At 43.7% G+C, this 18,792-nt stretch overlaps 1 protein-coding gene across 1 annotated transcript in view; it reads left to right on the forward strand.

Annotated features, from left to right (window-relative positions):
* Positions 1-695: 695 nt before the first annotated feature.
* The window catches only part of LOC117511884 (XK-related protein 7-like), a 139,576-nt gene continuing 121,479 nt past the window's right edge, over positions 696-18,792 (forward strand). Inside the window, exon 1 of the mRNA XM_034171804.1 lies at positions 696-1,303. Within this exon, the coding sequence (XP_034027695.1) occupies positions 696-1,303 (608 nt within the window). The remainder of the gene's footprint in view (positions 1,304-18,792) is intronic.

Below are 18,792 nucleotides of genomic sequence, written 5' to 3' on the forward strand. Positions count from 1 at the left end.
AGACCGGGGTTCAATCCCACCTGTGACAGAGGAGTCTATAGACCGAGGTTCGATCCCACCTGTGACAGAGGAGTCTATAGACCGGGGTTCGATCCCACCTGTGACAGAGGAGTCTATAGACCGGGGTTCAATCCCACCTGTGACAGAGGGGTCTATAGACTGGGGTTTGATCCCACCTGTGACACAGGAGTCTATAGACTGGGGTTTGATCCCACCTGTGACAGAGGAGTCTATAGACCGGAGTTCAATCCCACCTGTGACAGAGGAGTCAGAGGGTCTCGGCTGGGGACATCACCTGAAGCACACACTTAAAAAACAGACGTCTCTGTGGCTAAACTTCAACCTTATTTTCTGTGATTTTTTTTATTGACAGCCAAATTGAATAAATAGGAGATTTTATTGATTAAATTGGGTAATGATTGGTTAGTAATTATTAAAACACCATTGCAGTGTGTCTGTGCTGCTGCAGGGGCAAAACCAAAAATAATAACTAAAAAATAAAGAAAATTCAGGTCAGACTGCAGGATGATCAAAGTCATGGAAGCACCAATGACGTCATAAAGGCTGAAGCTGCGCTTTGTAGCAATGCTGCACAACTAATTGGCTGATTATGAGGCTAGTTATGATGTAATCTCACACTCCCCCATCTCTCTCTCTCTCTCTCTCCCCTGTCTTTCTCTCCCATCCTAACCAACATGGCCGCTAAGTCGGATGGAGCAGCGGTGTCTGTGGAAGATGACAACACGCCCAGGAGCCTGTCGGATCCGGAGAACCCCGGCGCTCGGCCGCGCTGCACGGCCGCGGCCGGCGGGAAACCGTACACGGTTCTGGACTGCTGCTGGGTTCTGTGCGCGCTGCTCGTCTTCTTCTCCGACGGCGCCACTGACCTGTGGCTGGCCGCCGACTACTACCTGAGAGGCGACTACTGGTGGTTCGGTTTGACGCTCGTCTTCGTCGTGGTGCCGTCCGCCGTCGTGCAGGTGCTGAGTTTCAGGTGGTTCGTCTACGACTACTCTGAGCTGAGCGGCGGAGACGCTGCAGCGAGCGGCGGAGGGGCAGCGGGCGGTGCGGCGGCGGCAGACGTTATATCGGGCGACAACACTTTCAGCACCAAGGACAGCGACCCGCGCGGCAGCGGCGCGGCGGCGGCGGCGGGGAACGCCGCCAACGTTTCACCGATCTACACGTCCTCAGCCCCGCCTGCGACGGCAGCGAGAGACGCTCAGCCCCGGAGGTGCTGCTCCGCGTGCATGTGGGTCTTTCAGAGCGTGCTACACGTCCTGCAGCTGGGTCAAGTGTGGAGGTAGGACCCGAGGGGTGTGCGTGCGTGGACGTGCGAGGCTCTTTTTTATTTCAAGATTTCAAATAAGTGCATCCTGCACGGGTGCGCGCGCCTGTGACTTACACCTCTGTGCTCGTGCACGTGTGTGCTTCCCTCCCTCTCCGCACACGCGCACACACACACACACACACACACACACACACTCTACAATTTTACTTCACACGTCCCCTGGCAACACGAATGTGCAGAAAGCACCATAAAATAATGAGCTGCACTCTGAGGGCCGCTTTGGACACATTTCACGCTTGCCTCCGCTCAAATGTGCACTTTGTCTGTCGGGGTCCTCCTGTGTTGACAGGAATATTTTCAGGCTGCTGCTGCTGCCGTTTATCGTGTCAATCATCTTCAAACTGATGCATTTTTCTCCTCCACAGTCCTGCTCGGGGTTTGCAAAGAGCATGTCCGATGAGAAGGGTCAGAGGTCAAAGGGGAAACCACACTGTTGTCCTGCTGTCTGAGTCAGCTTCATTACATATGAAGATCTTTGATTCAGTTTGAACTTTTTGTAGTGTGATGGCTTTAATGTGAAAATGCTGTAAAGTTTGAGCACAGACTACTTCAGCTCAGACACCATTTGTGAAATCACAGAGCTCATGTTCACGTGATCACACCGCCAAGTCACATGATCAGCTGGTGTTAGGGTCTGGTGGATTCCAAACAGGCAGCACAAGATCCGGAACTGAGGCAGAATCAGATCAGCTGCGAGTGTGTGAAGCAGACGATGATAATGTCGACTTATTACAGTGTTGTATCTTGCACAGAAGAAGAAAAAAACCCCACAACGTTAAAATACCCTCAGCCGTATGAGCATGGTCTTCTTTATAAATTACAGTTGTTTAATTGGTATCCCAGTGCAAACTATATATATATATGCGAGGTCTGTTAGAAAACTATCCTACCTTTTTATTTTTTTTTAAAACTATATGGATTTGAATCATGTGTGCTTGCATCAGCCAAGCTTAAACCTTCGTGCGCATGCGTGAGTTTTTTCACGCCTGTTGGTTGCGTCATTCACCTGTGGGCAGGCTTTGAGTGAGCACTGGTCCTCCCCCCTCGTCGGATTTTCATTGTCATTAAAATGGCTGAGCGATTGGAGCAGCACTGAATCAAATGTTTCCAGAAATTGTGAGAGACAGCCAGGTGGAAACCATTCGGAAGATTCAGACGGCTTTCGGTGAGGATACTCTGGGCGTCACACAGATTAAGGAGCATTACAACCGGATTAAAGACGGCCCACAGCGGCGGAGGGCGCACCGCACTCCGAGCGGCCATCGACAGGCTGAAACGACCAGATCATTTCCATAGTGAAGGCTGTGTTGATCCGGGACGTCGTCTGACTACCAGAGAAATTGCAGAAGCGTTGGACATCAGCACTTTTGCGGCACATTCCACTGTTACAGGAGATTTTGTAATGAAAGACGTGCGGAGGAATTTGCGCGTCGGGACGGAGCCACAATGGCGTACAACAAAAAGCACGTCCGTGTTGGAAGTCTCACAGGACAAGTTGTGACATGCCCAGCTGTTACACAATTTCTCGGATACTCACGCGACTGAAAGCACGAAGGTTCAAGCTTGGCTGATGCAAGCGCACGATTCAAATCCATATAGTTTTTAAAAAAATAAAAAGGTCGGCTAGTTTTCTAACAGACCTCGTGTATATATATATATATATATATATATATATATATATATATATATATATATATATATATATATATATATATATATATATTATTTATTTATTTATTTATTTTTACATGTACAACATCTAATAATGTTATAATTCTTGGTGATTTCAATATCCATATACACTCACCTACAAGCCGTTATACATAACTGAATTCACACAATTTCTAGACACATTAAATTTGGTACATCTGAGAGACCCTGCGCACATAAAAGGGCAAATACTGGATCTGATCATTACAAATTTCTCCATCAATAATGTTCATGTGCACAACCTTGGAATATCGGCTCATAACTTAGTTTCCCTTGAAATCCCACTTCAGTTATCACTTAATAAACCAAAACATCAGATACACTTCCGTAAAATAAGAAACATTCAATTCGTAACACATCTCAGGTGACTTTCCACAACTGACAATATCTGCCCATCCCACCTCTCTCGATGGGCTTTTGGATCACTATAACACTGGACTTCAACAGATACTTGAAAAACATGATCCATAACCGTCACACGCTCTGCCCCATGGTACACTGGTGCACTGCGTAGACAGAAGGCGGCTGGGAGGGTCTTCGAGAGGTGCTTTGTCACCACAGGTTTGATGGTTCACAAAGATGCTTACAGGGAACATCAATGGTCATATAGCAAATCACTCATCCACAATATTTCTCTATTATTGTAAATAACAGTTTAGGAAATTCCAAACAATTTTTCAAAACAGTAAATCATCTCCTCGGTCCACCAAATCACATATATCAGTTCAGAAAATCAGTGCAATAAATTTCGTGATTTCTTCATTTCAAAAATTGATACCATCCATTCTCTTTAAAACCTCACAGTACTTTGCCATTTACCCCCTAACTACAGTATCTACCTTTTCTCATTTTGCCCTTCCCACACAGGGACAGGTTGAGGCCCTCATCAGAAACATGAGTGCCTCAACATGTCCTCTTGACCCCTCCCTACTGCCCTGATTAAATCGAATATCAACTCCATCATCCCTCTCATCACTATCATCATACACTCTTCGCTGCAAACTGGATATCGCCCAACTTCTCTCAAAACAGCTCTTATCAACCCCCTGCTAAAGGAACCCTCTCTTGATCCTGATATTCTATCGAGTTACCGGTCCATCTCCAATCTCCCCTTTCTTTCCAAAATTATAGAAAAACTGTTGCTACCCAAATTCACAATCACCTACACTCTCACAGTCTTTATGGAATATTCCAGTCAGGGTTTCACACCACACACAGCACAGAGACAGCCCTGGTAAGGGTCACCAATGATTTGTTGGTGGCCTCTTACCAGGGCTCTCTGTCTCTCCTATTATTCTTGGACCTCTCAGCTGCCTTCGCCACTGTGGACCATTCCATTCTCCTCCACTGTTTGCAATATTTCATTGGCATCTCCCACACCGCCCTCCAGTGGTTTCGGTCTTACCTGACTGACAGAGCTGAGTATGTGGCTCTGGGGGGGAGCCAGATCGAGGGCCCACACTGTCATTTGTGGAGTACCTCAAGGGTCAGTCCTCGGCCCCACACTATTCTCCATCTACATTCTCCCCTTGGGCCACATTATCAGCAGGCATGGAGTTGCCTTCCACTGCTATGCTGATGGTACTCAGCTCTATGTCAGGTTGGACCCCACATTACCCTCACTTTCAATAACCACTCTTACGGCCTGCCTCGAGGAGACGGGGCATGATGAATAACAATTTTCTTCAAGTTAATAGTAACAAAACCGAAGGTCTACTCATTGGGACCCCTCACCACCTCCGGTCCTTTCCTCTGACTGTATTTTCATTTGCCAGCCACAACATTCCCCTCAATTCCTCTGTCACTAACCTTGGGGTACCGTTTGATTCCTATCTGTCATTTGACACCCACATCCAACACCTCTATAAAACTGCATTCTTTCATCTCTGGAACATCGCCAATCTCCATCCCTCCCTTTCCCTACCCGATGCTGAGAAATTGGTCCATGCTTTTTTCTCCTCCAGGCTGGACTACTGTAATGCACTCCTCAACGCGATACCTAGCAGGAGACTTCAGAGAATGCAGTATATTCAGAACTGCGCTGCCAGGATCCTGATGAGGGTGCGGAAGTCCTAGCACATCACACCCACCCTCAAAATGGTTCAGAGTTGAATATAAGATCTGTCTCCTGACCTATCAGTGTGTCCATGGCACCGCACCAGTGTACCTCAAAGATCTGATCAGTCCCTACAACCCTAAGAGTGCCACAGTCAGCTGAAACTTTTAGAAAACACTTAAAGTCTTATCTGTTTTTAAAAGCTTTTCTTAAATGAGTTTTATTCTTGCACTGTGTTCTGTTCCTTGTACTTTTATGGAAGCGCTTTGAGATTTGCTTGTCAAATGTAAAGCGCTTTACAATATAAATAAAACTTATTATTATTATTATCTCTTCCTCATGTCGCTGCCAATTGCCAGTCATAAGTTAATCCAGATCCAGATCTGCCTTAAAACAACCACAGATCATCTCCAAACACGTTAATTGAACTGTTACTTTTTAGGATGTAGTGTCTGTGGATGCGTTCACATTACTGGCTGAAGTGACTCAAAACTGTCATCAGGACTCTCCAGGCCATCTGGTTGACAGGAAGAGTTCAGAGGTCGGCCAGGAGTTACAGGTTTAAGGACAATCTATTTGATTTGTCTGATCCAGACCAGATCAATCAGTCCCAGAGTAATTGAATCAGCTCTAAATCAGCCGGTTTGTCCGTCACGGCTGAAATCCGGCTGAGTGGACGACTGGCAGCCTTGATGCTCTGAGTCATTGAGATCTGAAGCACGAGTCAGCTCAAAATGAAGCGACTCTCACTGATTATTCAGCTCACGTTTCATTTTGGAGTCTGCCAGAGACTGTGTAAATGCTGGTTGCCAGCGGTAATGAGGGGTCATCAGCCATGTAGAAAGAGTGACATTAAAAGGGAAAAATGATGTCAGACCACCACTGTGACTACATGTGAGATCTTTAACTCCAGAGTGGCGGGCTTCACTCGAAGAATTCACAGAGAGTTTTCTGGTCACATCTGACACACCAGCAGAGAGATGCTGTTTTTCTTCTTCAAGACATCATGAACATGAATGAAAGTCAAGAATAGCTTCTCACGATCAAATCGTACACTTCATGGGTGTTTGTGGCCAACACACTGAAAGTCACAATGATGTCACGTCACAAATCACAGGAAAGCCTTCAAACAACATAAAGTGAGGCCAAGAGACCCTGAAGACCTTTGAACAAAGAGATTAATTGACTAAATATGGTGAAAGTGACATCAGTGATTCAAGGTCAGTGAAAATCTTTGACACTGAATGAAGGAATCTACATGCAGATTTATGGAAAAAAAAATTTACTGAGCAGTTTTTCAGTGATAAATTCAGACATGTCAAAAATGTCTCTTTTTTTGTCCTTCTGGAGGCTCTGGGTGTCCCACAGGGATTCAGTCAGAAAGTCCAACTTACCATGACCAGAGAGTTGCCCAAGGATGGTCTGTACCAAATTTGACAAAAATGTTTTTCAGAAAATCATTGAACGTTGCATCGCGCATAATGCACAGATCTTGATGGTATTAGTTGTATGGACTTTGTCCAAAGGACTAAAACCTGACATTAATCCCATGAGCCTTTGTGCTCCATAATATGCAGAACTGTTCTTTTCACAGTTTGAGTTGATGTTTTGTTTATAGCTCAATTAGCAAAGTACATCCTGAAAACTGTTTTTATTAACAGGGTATTTGTTTTAAGACAGGGAGAAAGGTATCGCACTGTTATCGATACTGGCAGATACTGAAGCTTCTGGTGTTGGTACTGCAAAGTCCCAGTCTTTCCAGATGTAAATTGGAACTGGTCTTGGCTGGGGAAGGAACCTGCATCAGACTGGCATCCAGTTGAAAACTGGATTTCCATTGGGTACCATAGTCTCGTTTGATGGTGGGGGCTAAAGAAGTTAAATGAAAGCATAATCCTACATCCGGGACAGCCCTCGTCTGTCCCCATCAGAAACACAGCACTTACTTTGTGTTTTTGGGCAAATTACACGGCAAACAAAGTGAAAATGCAAAGAAAAAGTGACGATGCTGTGGAGCTCAAACACGTCGAGGCGGTTGTGCAGGCAAGAGAACGCAGCTACTCTGTCAAGTTGTTTAGGCCAAAACATACCAACACAACCTCTCCCATATGTCTTGTCTTCCAGTCACTGTGAACTGAAAAAAAACCTGGACTTTTCGTAACTGCTTCGGTGATTGCAGCCGAAAACAAATCTGTACACCATTTATCCACTCGAAGTGAAGCTTATTAGAAGTATTCATTTAGAAAAACTCAAATATCACCACTGATATTGATATAGTAAAATTACAGTGAAGGACTTTAAAACTTAAAGCCCTCCCAGAAGAGACATCACGGGAAGTGAGATAGCTATGTTTCACCTCAGACAATATCTTTCACTTTTTGTTAGCTCATGATCAGATGTTCAGAAAATGTCTCGCCTGGATTAATTTTGTTCTTGAGTCGATAACCTTTCCAACAATATCCTTATATTGTCCTTTTTTCACAACACAGACAATAAAACTTACAAACTGGACGGGGTGCTGGGCCCATTCACAGGCTGCCCAGTGTGAACGTTAATGAGACATTGAGCTTGTCGTGTGACATCCTGTTTGACAGGCAAAGTTTAAAAATTTTAAGCCTGATTTGGTTTTTGGATGTTGTCGAGTTCTTACATTCAGTGTTTACTTTGTAAAGTTGTTTGCTGCAGAGGTTTCACTGTCTTTTTATTTTGCCCTGAAGCAACGATCTTGCAGCATCAAAAAGGCCCGCGGAGAAACCATAGAGATATTCATGAGCCACAGACAGGCAGACAGACAGACAGGCAGGCAGGAAGACAGACAGTCAGGCAGACTGGTAGACATGCAGGCAGTCAGACACGCAAACAGACAGAGAGACATACAGACAGTCAGACAGACAGACAGGCAGACAGAGAGGCAGGCAGGCAGACAGACAGGCAGGCAGGCAGTCAGACGGGCAAACAGACAGTCAAACAGAGAGACAGGGAGACAGACAGGCAGAGAGACATGCAGACAGTTAGGCAGACAGACAAACAGGGAGGCAGGAAGACAGACAAGTAGACATGCAGGCAAACAGACAGTCGGACAGACAGACAGACAGACACAGGCAGAGAGACATACAGACAGTCAGGCAGACAGGCAGACAGAGAGGCAGGCAGGCAGGTAGACATGCAGGCAGTCAGACAGGCGAACAGTCAGACAGAGAGACATGCAGACAGTCAGGCAGACAGAGAGGCAGACAAACAGACAGGCAGAGAGACAGACAGGCATGTGGGTGGACAGATGAACAGACAGGTAGACAGACAGATGGGCAGGCAGACAGACAGACAGTTGGGCAGAAAGGCACAGCGGGCGGCACTGAAATCGGTCTTGTGTGTCTTAAAATGTGTTCCGAGGACTGACTTCACACCTGGACCTGGATTCAACGAATACATCCAAAACACCAAGTCAAAGTCGATGATTCCACCGTGAACTGATGGAACAGATTTATTTTGTATTTCAGGAATTTGTTTCTATGGGTGTGGTTTCAAACTGAAGAACCAATCACAGCGTGACAGTCTGCAGTTTCTGAAGACCAAACCCTGGGTATTCAAACCCTGGGTGTTCAAACCCTGGGTATTCAAACCCTGGGTGTTCAAACCCTGGGTATTCAAACCCTAGGTGTTCAAACCCTGGGTGTTCAAACCCTGGGTATTCAAACTGTGGGTGTTCAAAACCTGGATATTCAATCTCTGGGTGTTCAAACCCTGGATATTCAAACCCTGGGTGTTCAAACCCTGGGTATTCAAACCCTGGGTGTTCAAACCCTGGGTATTCAAACCCTAGGTGTTCAAACCCTGGGTGTTCAAACTCTGGGTATTCAAACTCTGGGTGTTCAAAACCTGGATATTCAATCTCTGGGTGTTCAAACCCTGGATATTCAAACCCTGGGTGTTCAAACCCTGGGTGTTCCAACCCAGGGTATTCAAACCCTGGGTATTCAAACCCTGGGTGTTCAAACCCAGGGTATTCAAACCCTGGGTATTCAAACCCTGGGTGTTCAAACCCTGGGTGTTCAAACCCAGGGTATTAAAACCCTGGGTATTCAAACCCTGGGTATTTGGACTCCATCCTTGGTTCCACTTAAAGCATTTGGCACAGTATCGAAGACGTGGAACAATTAATCACCACTAATTAAATGACAGTAAATCAATCAGTTTAATTGAAAATCAATTAATTGTCAGAGATTGATTGATCCAGCTTGTCAAATATTATTTGTGTTTAAAATATGAAGTGTTTCTGTTGAATTGATAAAATGAATATGTTTATATTTTAAATTGTTGATGAGCCAAAAACAAATAATTTGAGATTGATTTATAAATGATTTTAGAGACTAAACTCAATCAATTATGAAATTATTTATCAAAGTAATTATCATAAAATAAGAATAATTTGCATTTATTTCTGCATCCAATTCATGGATACTGAAAAAGTGTATATATGTAAAAACAAATGAGCTAAACAGTTTTTAATAATAATAATAATAAAAAAAATTTCCTACAAAATATTACCTTTTTGACTTTTGCTCTGAAAGAGCTGCTGGGTGTAGTTCAGACACACTGGAAACAATGCTGCAGGAGGAATACAAGATCAATGGATCACTTCAAGAATAATTATGAAAGAATTGTCAGAGTTAAATTCACTCTGGAGTGAGTGAATATGGTCTTATTCAGAATAGAGTTGATTTAACACTGTGATGGAACCAATATGGAGTCAGTTTTACTCTGCAGAATTCTCTGTGTATGATGGTGTGGTAACTCTGTGCTAAAAACGGAGTGAACACGCATGAAGGAGACTCATGAGGGAAGCCACTAAGACACCCACAGCAACTGTGAAGGAGTTTCAGTGGCTGTGATTGGACAGAATGTGAATACAATAAGAAAATAAAATAAAATAAAATTTCTGTTGGTTCTTCATTCACAGCTACAAGGTCGAGTGGAAGACAGATTTTTTTTTAAGTTGTGAGAACCCGGCCACAGTCTGAGACGGCTTAAAATGTTTGAAATTAATTCTAATTAAAACCTGTATTCATTGCAGTCATAAAGTGATAAACATTTCTATTTAGTAAAACGTGCACAGATTTAAGGGTCGATGCTGAAAACTGCATGGTGTTTTTTAATTTTATGAACTTTTGTGTCATTTCGTCTTCATTGGCTGGTGAAGAAATACAGAATTCCAAAGCGTCATCTCTTGAAGAATTTAAACTCTCTGGACTGTAAATGAACACAGGTTTATGTCAAATTCAATAAAGTTATTGATTAGGACTAAAAATGCAGCTGCTGTCTGTCTGCATGTCTGCCTTGTCTGCTGAATGAATCACGTGCTGTCCTTCAGCGAGCTGTCAGTCTTGTCTCCGGCGCGTGTTGGAGGAGACGTGTGTTTCCTGTCAGCTGATGCATCTCTTTGTGTTGAATGTTTATTCTGACACGTGTCTCTGATTGTCTTCAAGCTGCTGTGTGACACGTCCATACTGTACATGAAATAAAGTCAAATCTTGTTACCTCGCATCCTTTTTGACAGTGACTCGTGTCCACTGGGGGAATCTTCTCTTTTCTTCCATAATCTTTTGACATTTCAGGTCTGTGTGAACGCAGACGGTCTTGTCCATCGTATGGTGGTCCAGGTGCAGATTTTCACTTTCAAATTAAACCGAGCTGGTAAACATAACCCTAACCATAACCAAATATAACCAACCTCAATGCAACAAGACAAGACGATTGGTTCAAAGTGTTCTATTGTGCACATTTAGTTACAGAACATAAGCCTTCCCTTACTCTACTGGCTTTGCATTGGCCAAACCTGGTACTTGGTACCTGGTGTTATGGATCAGGTTTTGGCTTCAGTTCTGGATTTTTGTTTTAAATCATTTAGAGTTATTTTCCTGTGTTCTTTAATGATATTTATTAGTCATGCTCTCATTTTGACATTTCTCCTGTGTTAATTTGACTTCCGGCTTGGTGACCTCTTAGCTTGGTGTCCTCAGTTGAATTGCTCTGCATCCTGTATAACTGCTATTAGAACGTCTCCTAGTCGCCAGATTGTATTAGATTCCACCCTACTCTCTAGCGTTCCATGTAACAGTGTTTTTAGTTCCATGTTACTGTCCTTTGTTATTGTTCTCCACTCCTGGTTCTTGCCTGCTGTTTTTAGGTCTATTTACAGATTTTGGAATCCTTGTTATAGATCCTTGTTTCCATTCTGGATTTCTGTGTCTGACCCACCACTTTGGACTCTGTGGTATGAGAATCTTTGGTTCTTGAACCCAGTCAGTATTTTTGCTCATTCTGGTGCCTAATCCATTGAAAGCCTTTTTTTGGTGGGGTTGGGGGGGACTGATTTTGGACTGATTTTCATGTGTCTCCATGTCTAGTTCTGTGTTCTGACCCTTCCTGCGTGCCACTTTTATTGCTCTGAGCTGTACAAATTATTGTTCCAGTTTGGAACTTTGAAATCTTTGTAACTATGAAATCTGTTGTTGCCGTCCTTCCTTGTGGTTCTCTGCATTGAAGTCTTTGCTTAGATCCATTACACCTGATCCTGTTTTTGGCATCACCTCTGTTGCAGTTCCAGGTGATCTGAGGCAGCACCAAAAGGCATTGTGAAAACTCTGCAGACTGCTGGTTTTGCTGTATTGGTACTGCATTGCAAAATGTAAACTAGCCACTGTTTCTTTTTCTCTCTCACTGTTTTTGTGCTGCGCAAACTTTGAACTTTTGGGAAACGCGAAGCCTTTCAACTGTACAATAAATGTGTCATCATCGACGCTCACGCGCAGAATTTTAATGGAGATTTTTTTCCAGTTCAGAGGACAGAATCTGTTCGCTGTCCTCGGCTGCACGCTGAGCTGCAGTTTTACAGCCTCAGGACAGAGAAGCATCTAACTATTTAGCACACATTTTCAGCAACAATTCAGTTAATTTTTTTGGAAAATCCGTGCTCGACGAACAGGCTATTTGAACCCGAGAGGCAGGCAAAAATTTACTGCTAACCGCAGCTAGAACAGTGTGGAAGAGAGCTCTGTCAAACAGCCCGCCTTCAGAAAACCTCTCCTCCTCCCGCTCTGCAGTAAACAAAGCAGAGAGCAAAACAACAGCAGTTGAGAGGATTCACAGTGGCTCTTCTCCGGTATCAGAAAATGTCCCGGGTTGAATCGGTATTTTCCGATACGTGAATTACATCGGTATCTGATCCAGGATCAGATCGGTCCATCCCTAATTCAAGGTCAGGATTAAGCTTTCCATCCAAAACCTGTAAAACGCACTTTAGGATTTAGCATCCTGTATGTGGCTAAAACTGTTATGAGGTTAAAATGATACGTGCACACCCCTCACACACCGTGCAGGGCCATGCGCGTGTCACTAACTCCGCCTATTAAAACCTGGAGCCACTGTTGTCTGTGCAGCTGTTTCTGAGATTGTGTATTTGATGAAGCACAGACTGGACTCTGAGTGAGCTCACACAGCTGCAGACAGATGGATCCGGTGTGACTGTGAGCAGCTCAGTGACCCGCGATCTCCTCAAGGGTCAAAGGTTCACCTGGTTTTACGGCTGTGTGTTTTAAATGAACTGCCCCCTGCTGAGTCGGGTCGTTAGATAGTGATGGACCGGCGGTTTGTGTTTTGAGCCACTCGTTTACCGGTTTGAGTCCATTTAAGCGGGTGGAGGGTAAGTGGTTCCCCTCAGGCTCAGCAGCGGAACAGTTTGATGCTTAAACCTGACACTCATCCGTCACCGCTGTGGTGCCACAGCTGTCAGTCACCATGGCAACAGGGTCAGGATCATCAGCATGACCTTTACACTGGAGTCCACGAAGAAACAAACTGTGTCTGTGTGGTTGAGCAACACGAGTGGCCCGAAGTTTTACACCCTGTCACACCTTGACGGTTTAGCCAGGGTATGCCAAGCTTAGTAAAAACGCTAGCGTATGTTGGCGTATGTCTAATAAGTTATGGGTAAGTTTTTTATAAGTTAAAAGCATGTTGAAGCACGCTGATATACGTCGTAATACACAGAGTACTTTGAAAAACTTTGGGTATGCACAATATTTTCAATGTCGCCAGCGTGTGACTCACACATCCCGCACATACGCGACATAAGTTGTAGGTAAGTTATGCGATTGTTGACACACGTTTATTGTAATTTACTCATAAGTAGAAATACATCCATTAATACTGTTCATTGATTGGCTGAAAGCTGCAGTTCAGACTGTTTCAAATATTAAGACCATCCATACACAGAGTAAATATAAAGTCTGAATCTGACCTGTTCGTTTCAGTCAGATTCATCAGCGTCCTGATTTTGGAAAATGACATTTTTCCACAGCCATCAGTCAACTCTTCAGCATTCTGCACGCGATGAAACTCAATCCCATGATCCACCAAGACAAAAATAGAATAACATTTTAAAATGTTAAATTACTCTGTTTTGCCTCCGTGTGGAGAACGCAACAGCGTACACAGTCGATGACATGCTTATTAATATTTAACAGAAGGGTTCTGCCTGCTGAAGAAATGTAAACCAAGCCAGACTTAACTGTTCCGTTCTGTACCACACCGTGCAGTACCGACCCAAACCGCTCAGTGGAAACGGGGCCATCAGCATTCACTGGATAAAACATCAAGTTGTGAGAGGGCCCTTAGTTTGAGGGAAACTTTTTCATTTGAACAAACTTTGGAAACTTGTCAAGAGGGGGGGCTGAAATATATACTATTGTTTGACTGTGAGATCATGAATAGACTTTGTGGAGGGGCGGGGCTTGGGGCAGGAAGAGCTCCTCAGATTTTCTGCAAAGTTTAGCAATTCTTGGTTCCTGTGTGTAGAAAGTATCAGAACAATATGCACCTGAAACAGCTCCTTTTAGACTTTTGTGACAAGCGTCCATATATGGACTTTTGTGACATATGTCACAAGCATCCATATATGGACTCATGCTTGCTTTGTGAGACACGCCCACACAGTATGACACACGCCCACACAGTATGATGTATGCGTATATGTGTATATATGAATATATAAGGATGTGGGCAGTTATAAATTTTACTTCTGCCCACACCCTTTCCGCCACATAATTTCACTGTTGAATTGCCTTATTTATCATTTCTTTTGTGATTGTTGAGTCTGTGTGCTGAATAAATTCATTCATTCATTCGTCTTCTACCGCTTAGTCCAATTAAAGGTCGCGGGGGGCTGGAGCCTATCCCAGCAGTCATAGAGCGCGAGGCGGGGTACACCCAGGACAGGACGTCAGTCTGTCACAGGGCCACAAACAGACAAACAAACACAGACACACCCACACACACCTACGGACAATTTTTTAAAGAGTCCAATCCACCTAACCCGCATGTCTTTGGATGTGGGAGGAAACCGGAGCACCCGGAGGAAACCCACGCATGCAAACTCCACACAGAAAGGCCACGGGAATTGAACCTATGACCTTCTCGCTGTGAGGCAACAGTGCTAACCACTAAGCCATCGTGCTGCCCCTGAATAAATTCATTCATTCAAATTCATTCATTCATTCAGATATTCCCACACAGTATGAGACACGCCCACACAGTGTGACACACGCCCACACTGGGTGTTAGGGTGTCATAAAGGATCCATATCCCTTCTCAATCAGAGGGGGCGGGGTAAGTAGCATCTCTTTTCCATATAAAGTAACAGATGAAATATTTTGAAGAAACTGTTAGAACTCAGGACTTTTTTTCTTTTTTTTCGATCGCGTCACCACAGCACATGTGACGTATCATTTAGTGCAAAAGATTTAATGTCATTCTGTGTCAAAATAAAGGCAGAGTTTCTGTCGATGTTGTCATAATTGTTACTATGTCCTCTGTGATTCAATGGAGGGACGGTTGGATTAATGCTAACGTGGGACAGCACATGGACTCTGGCTTTGCCAGGTTTGTTAATTAATCGCTGTGTGCACTTCACTGGTGCATGTTATTAATGCAGCACCTGCAGCTGTGCACTCACGTTTACACACACAGATTCTTTCATACAAACAAGTTCTCCTTGTTTGTGTATGAAGTTTAAAAGTTTAAGGTTCAAAGCCCAGAGGAAGAGTGGGATCGCTGTGGATTCTAGTTTTCCATCTCGGAGCGCTCTGAACTCTCTCTCTCTCTCTCTCTCTGATAGGGCTGGGTATCAATCAAAAATTTCTGATACCGGTACCAATACTGATACCTTCACTTCGATGCCGGTTCCTGAATGATACTTTTTTAACTAATTTTATGTGATCAGTTCTAGCAAAAAGAAAATTACATTACACATAGTAAAAATCTTGAGTTTTATTTTTTAGCTTTTGTAATTTTCCACTCCAAGCAGTTTTCTTAAAGAACAATAAACAACAAATAATTTCCAGTGCAAAAGAACACTTGAAAACACTGTAGACTTTGTCAAAAGCATTTCCTTTCAGACATTTTGGCAGGATTGTCTCTCCATACCTCTGAGCTGAGCTCAGCCGGCTATTGCACGTCAGCACAGGACGACTCATTTTGGGAGGAAAAAAACGTTTTGATCGATTGCAGTTTATGGTTTGTACTACAACGTTTGGAAAGACAGAAGTGTCATTTGATTTAAACGGCGATTCACTTTGAAGTTATTAATTGCGACCGGACTCTATCTTTCTAACATGGCTCAGCAGAGAGCCACGCAGTGTTTGGAGCTGTTTGAACGGAACGGAGGATGATTCTCATTTCTTTCTCGCAACAAGACAGGAGTCCCAGTTAGTGACTTTAATCTGCACAAAAGTGACTCATGACTAACATATTTTAATGGCTCAGCGAGGGGTTAAGAAGCGGATTTTCCGCTTCTGAAAAGCAGCGAAGAAAAGAACCGAAGCAGCAGGTCAGAACAGTGCTTCATTGCTTCAAGCTTCATGCGATGCACGTCATTGGTACTCTCAGAAGAAGTGGAGTCCGGTGGTGGAGATTTTGAATCAGGCTGCTTGCGCTCTGTAATGTCCACAGGCGGACTTGAATGCTGAGAGGAGGACGCCTGCAGACTGCTCTTCTTGCACGTAATTAACCTCGGGGTACCTAAACGTGGCACCAAAAGACAACGCATAATTCAATACTCGGTACTACCGAAGCATTTCGGTCGGTGTCACAAAAGAACCGAACTTCGGTACCCAGCCCTACTCTCTGATCTGTCTTCCCTGATTTTTCTCAGCATGACACACTGCCAGCGAGGAAAATCATTTAAAAGTGAGGACATTTTGTCTTCTCCAACTGAGACAGTGAGTCCATTTTAGGGGCTTGACTTTTGTTTATCAGGGTTGGATGGTCAGGAATTGCAGGACACAAATGCACGGCTCGAGCAAACAGCTCTGGTTTTTAGAAGGCCTCACTGAGGTGGATAGCAGAGGTCGGTACACGAATGAGCAGTCCAAACAAAACTCAAACAAAACTCAAACCCTGACACTGTTTAGGGTTCCACTCGTTTCACAGTTCACATTTTCAGTGTCTATGAAAAGTCGCACCCTTTCAGGCTTTTTATGATGTCGGCTCATAATGGAACAGTTCAGCCAGTTGTCTTCAAGGGATGGAAACAAGAACATCTGCAAGTATCTGGAACTCTGTGAGATCAGCTAAATCAGTCAGGCTGCCCTGAAAAACTGTGTGGTTGAGCACAAAGCATAACAACTCTGAAAGCGTTACACCCTTCACTGGCTGTGATTGGACAGACTTGTCCGCTGGTTCTCCAGTCATAGCATGTGAACCTTTTAACTCCTTAAAAGTTTTCATGAGTGTATTGGTGGCAGCAGTGGTTTTTGGCATGGGCGAACCGGGCACTTGCCCGGGGCGGCATTTTTTTCATGACACATTGGGGTGCAGCATGACCACTTATAAAAAAAAAAAATCATTTGCACCACAAAGCAGTTTTCATATCACTATGTTGGGAATTTGGCTAATTGGCGCCCCTGCAGCTGCAGCCATGCAGTGTCAGAAAGGGAAAGCCACCTGTGAAACCTGTGTCTTGTTCTCTAAATCACCATCTGTCCTATTTAAGCCTTTTGAGTTCAGCACCACCCCGCCAGTTCGTTGTGATCATTTGAATCCATGTTCCAGCCTTTTTGTCTAAGTCCTGTTTTTGTCTCACCGTGTCTTGACCTCACCTTGATTTTTGGACCTGCATTTGCCTCAGCCTTTGTTACTTTGTCTCTCCATGTTACTGAACCCTTCTCATTTTTGACCATGCCTTTTTATTCACACCTGCCTGTCCCTCTGCATTTCTGCCTGCAAACTTGTGTACCGAACCACTGCTTTGCTACCAGATAAAGTCTTTTTGATTAATCTTTCATCTCCGTTTGAGAGTCTGCATTTGTATCCACCACCTTCTGTGCCACGCGTCCACGTATCCTGACAATAAGGAACCTTGCACATTTATTTTTAGACAAATAGTATGAAAAGTAATGTGTACATTTTTAAGTCTGGTAGATTCATTCATTCAAGGTTGAATCTGCATTTCAACCAGGAAAAAAGACACCGTAAATACATGTAAATATTTATTCTAAACAGAACAGGAGATGATGTAACAGAGTGTAACAGAGCAGTGTGTCTGTTTATTAGGACTTCTCAATGTGACATAAACCTCATGATGAAATCATTTTTATTTAGTCATTTCCACATTAAATTATGTACTCATTGACTATTTGATTGCTTTTTATGTTGTAATCAGGACAGAGTAATTAGTAAAATATGAATTTTACTATTCTAGTGATTGTGAATGTTTTGAAATTATGCACAATAGGGGCAGAGGGTCATCTACCTGTGGAAGTGTCTTTTTGACTGAACTTTGACTTCAGGGATATGTTTAATGATTCAGTGAGTTTTTGGAGACGAGAGATGAGCTGGACCTTCAGGACATTTAACCAGATGATGATCTCCTTTTTGAAGATACTTTCCTCACATTTTGAAAAGCAGAGATGTTCTGTTTTTTTCTGTCTGGACTTTAGCTTTTGGTGTTCTGTTCTCTGCACAGCAAATGTTGAAATGTTCCTGATGTGGGACAAGTGAAGAAATATATTCCTTAAAATATAAAGAAACACAAAACAATAAAAAAGTTACTTAAAATTGAGACATTTCTTGTAGTCACAGCAGTAACAATAAAAAAAATTGTGTAGCTTTGTTTAGTAAAAGTAAAAATAGACCGAACAATTTACAAATTAAAATGTTCACTCAGCTCGACTGAGTGATTCTGCAGGTAAAAGCTAAAAGACTGAGCTAACCGATCAAAAACTTCAGCAGTGCACTACGTCAAGCTTTAATTTGAATTACTCTCACCTCAGACAAATTTGCAAAAGCTCCGTTGCTCAAACTGGGTGGTTGTATATATCAAAAGCGGGAAATTTTGGATTGAGTGGGACTGCTCTTGGCCTGAACACGGGCTGCTGTGTGTCGCTCTGCCTGAGTCTGTGGAATGAAAACCGGCTACTGTGTGTCGCTCTGCCGAGGTCTGTTGGTTGAACATGGACTGCTGTGTGTCACTCTGTCCGGGTCTGTGGATTGAAAACCAGCTCCTGTGTGTCACTCTGTCCGGGTCTGTGGATTGAAAACCAGCTCCTGTGTGTCGCTCTGCCCGGGTCTGTGGGTTGAACACGGGCTGCTGTGTGTCGCTCTGCCCGGGACTGTTGATTGA

Source organism: Thalassophryne amazonica, chromosome 6, assembly GCF_902500255.1.
Source record: "Thalassophryne amazonica chromosome 6, fThaAma1.1, whole genome shotgun sequence".
In the NCBI taxonomy this organism is placed as follows: domain Eukaryota; kingdom Metazoa; phylum Chordata; class Actinopteri; order Batrachoidiformes; family Batrachoididae; genus Thalassophryne; species Thalassophryne amazonica.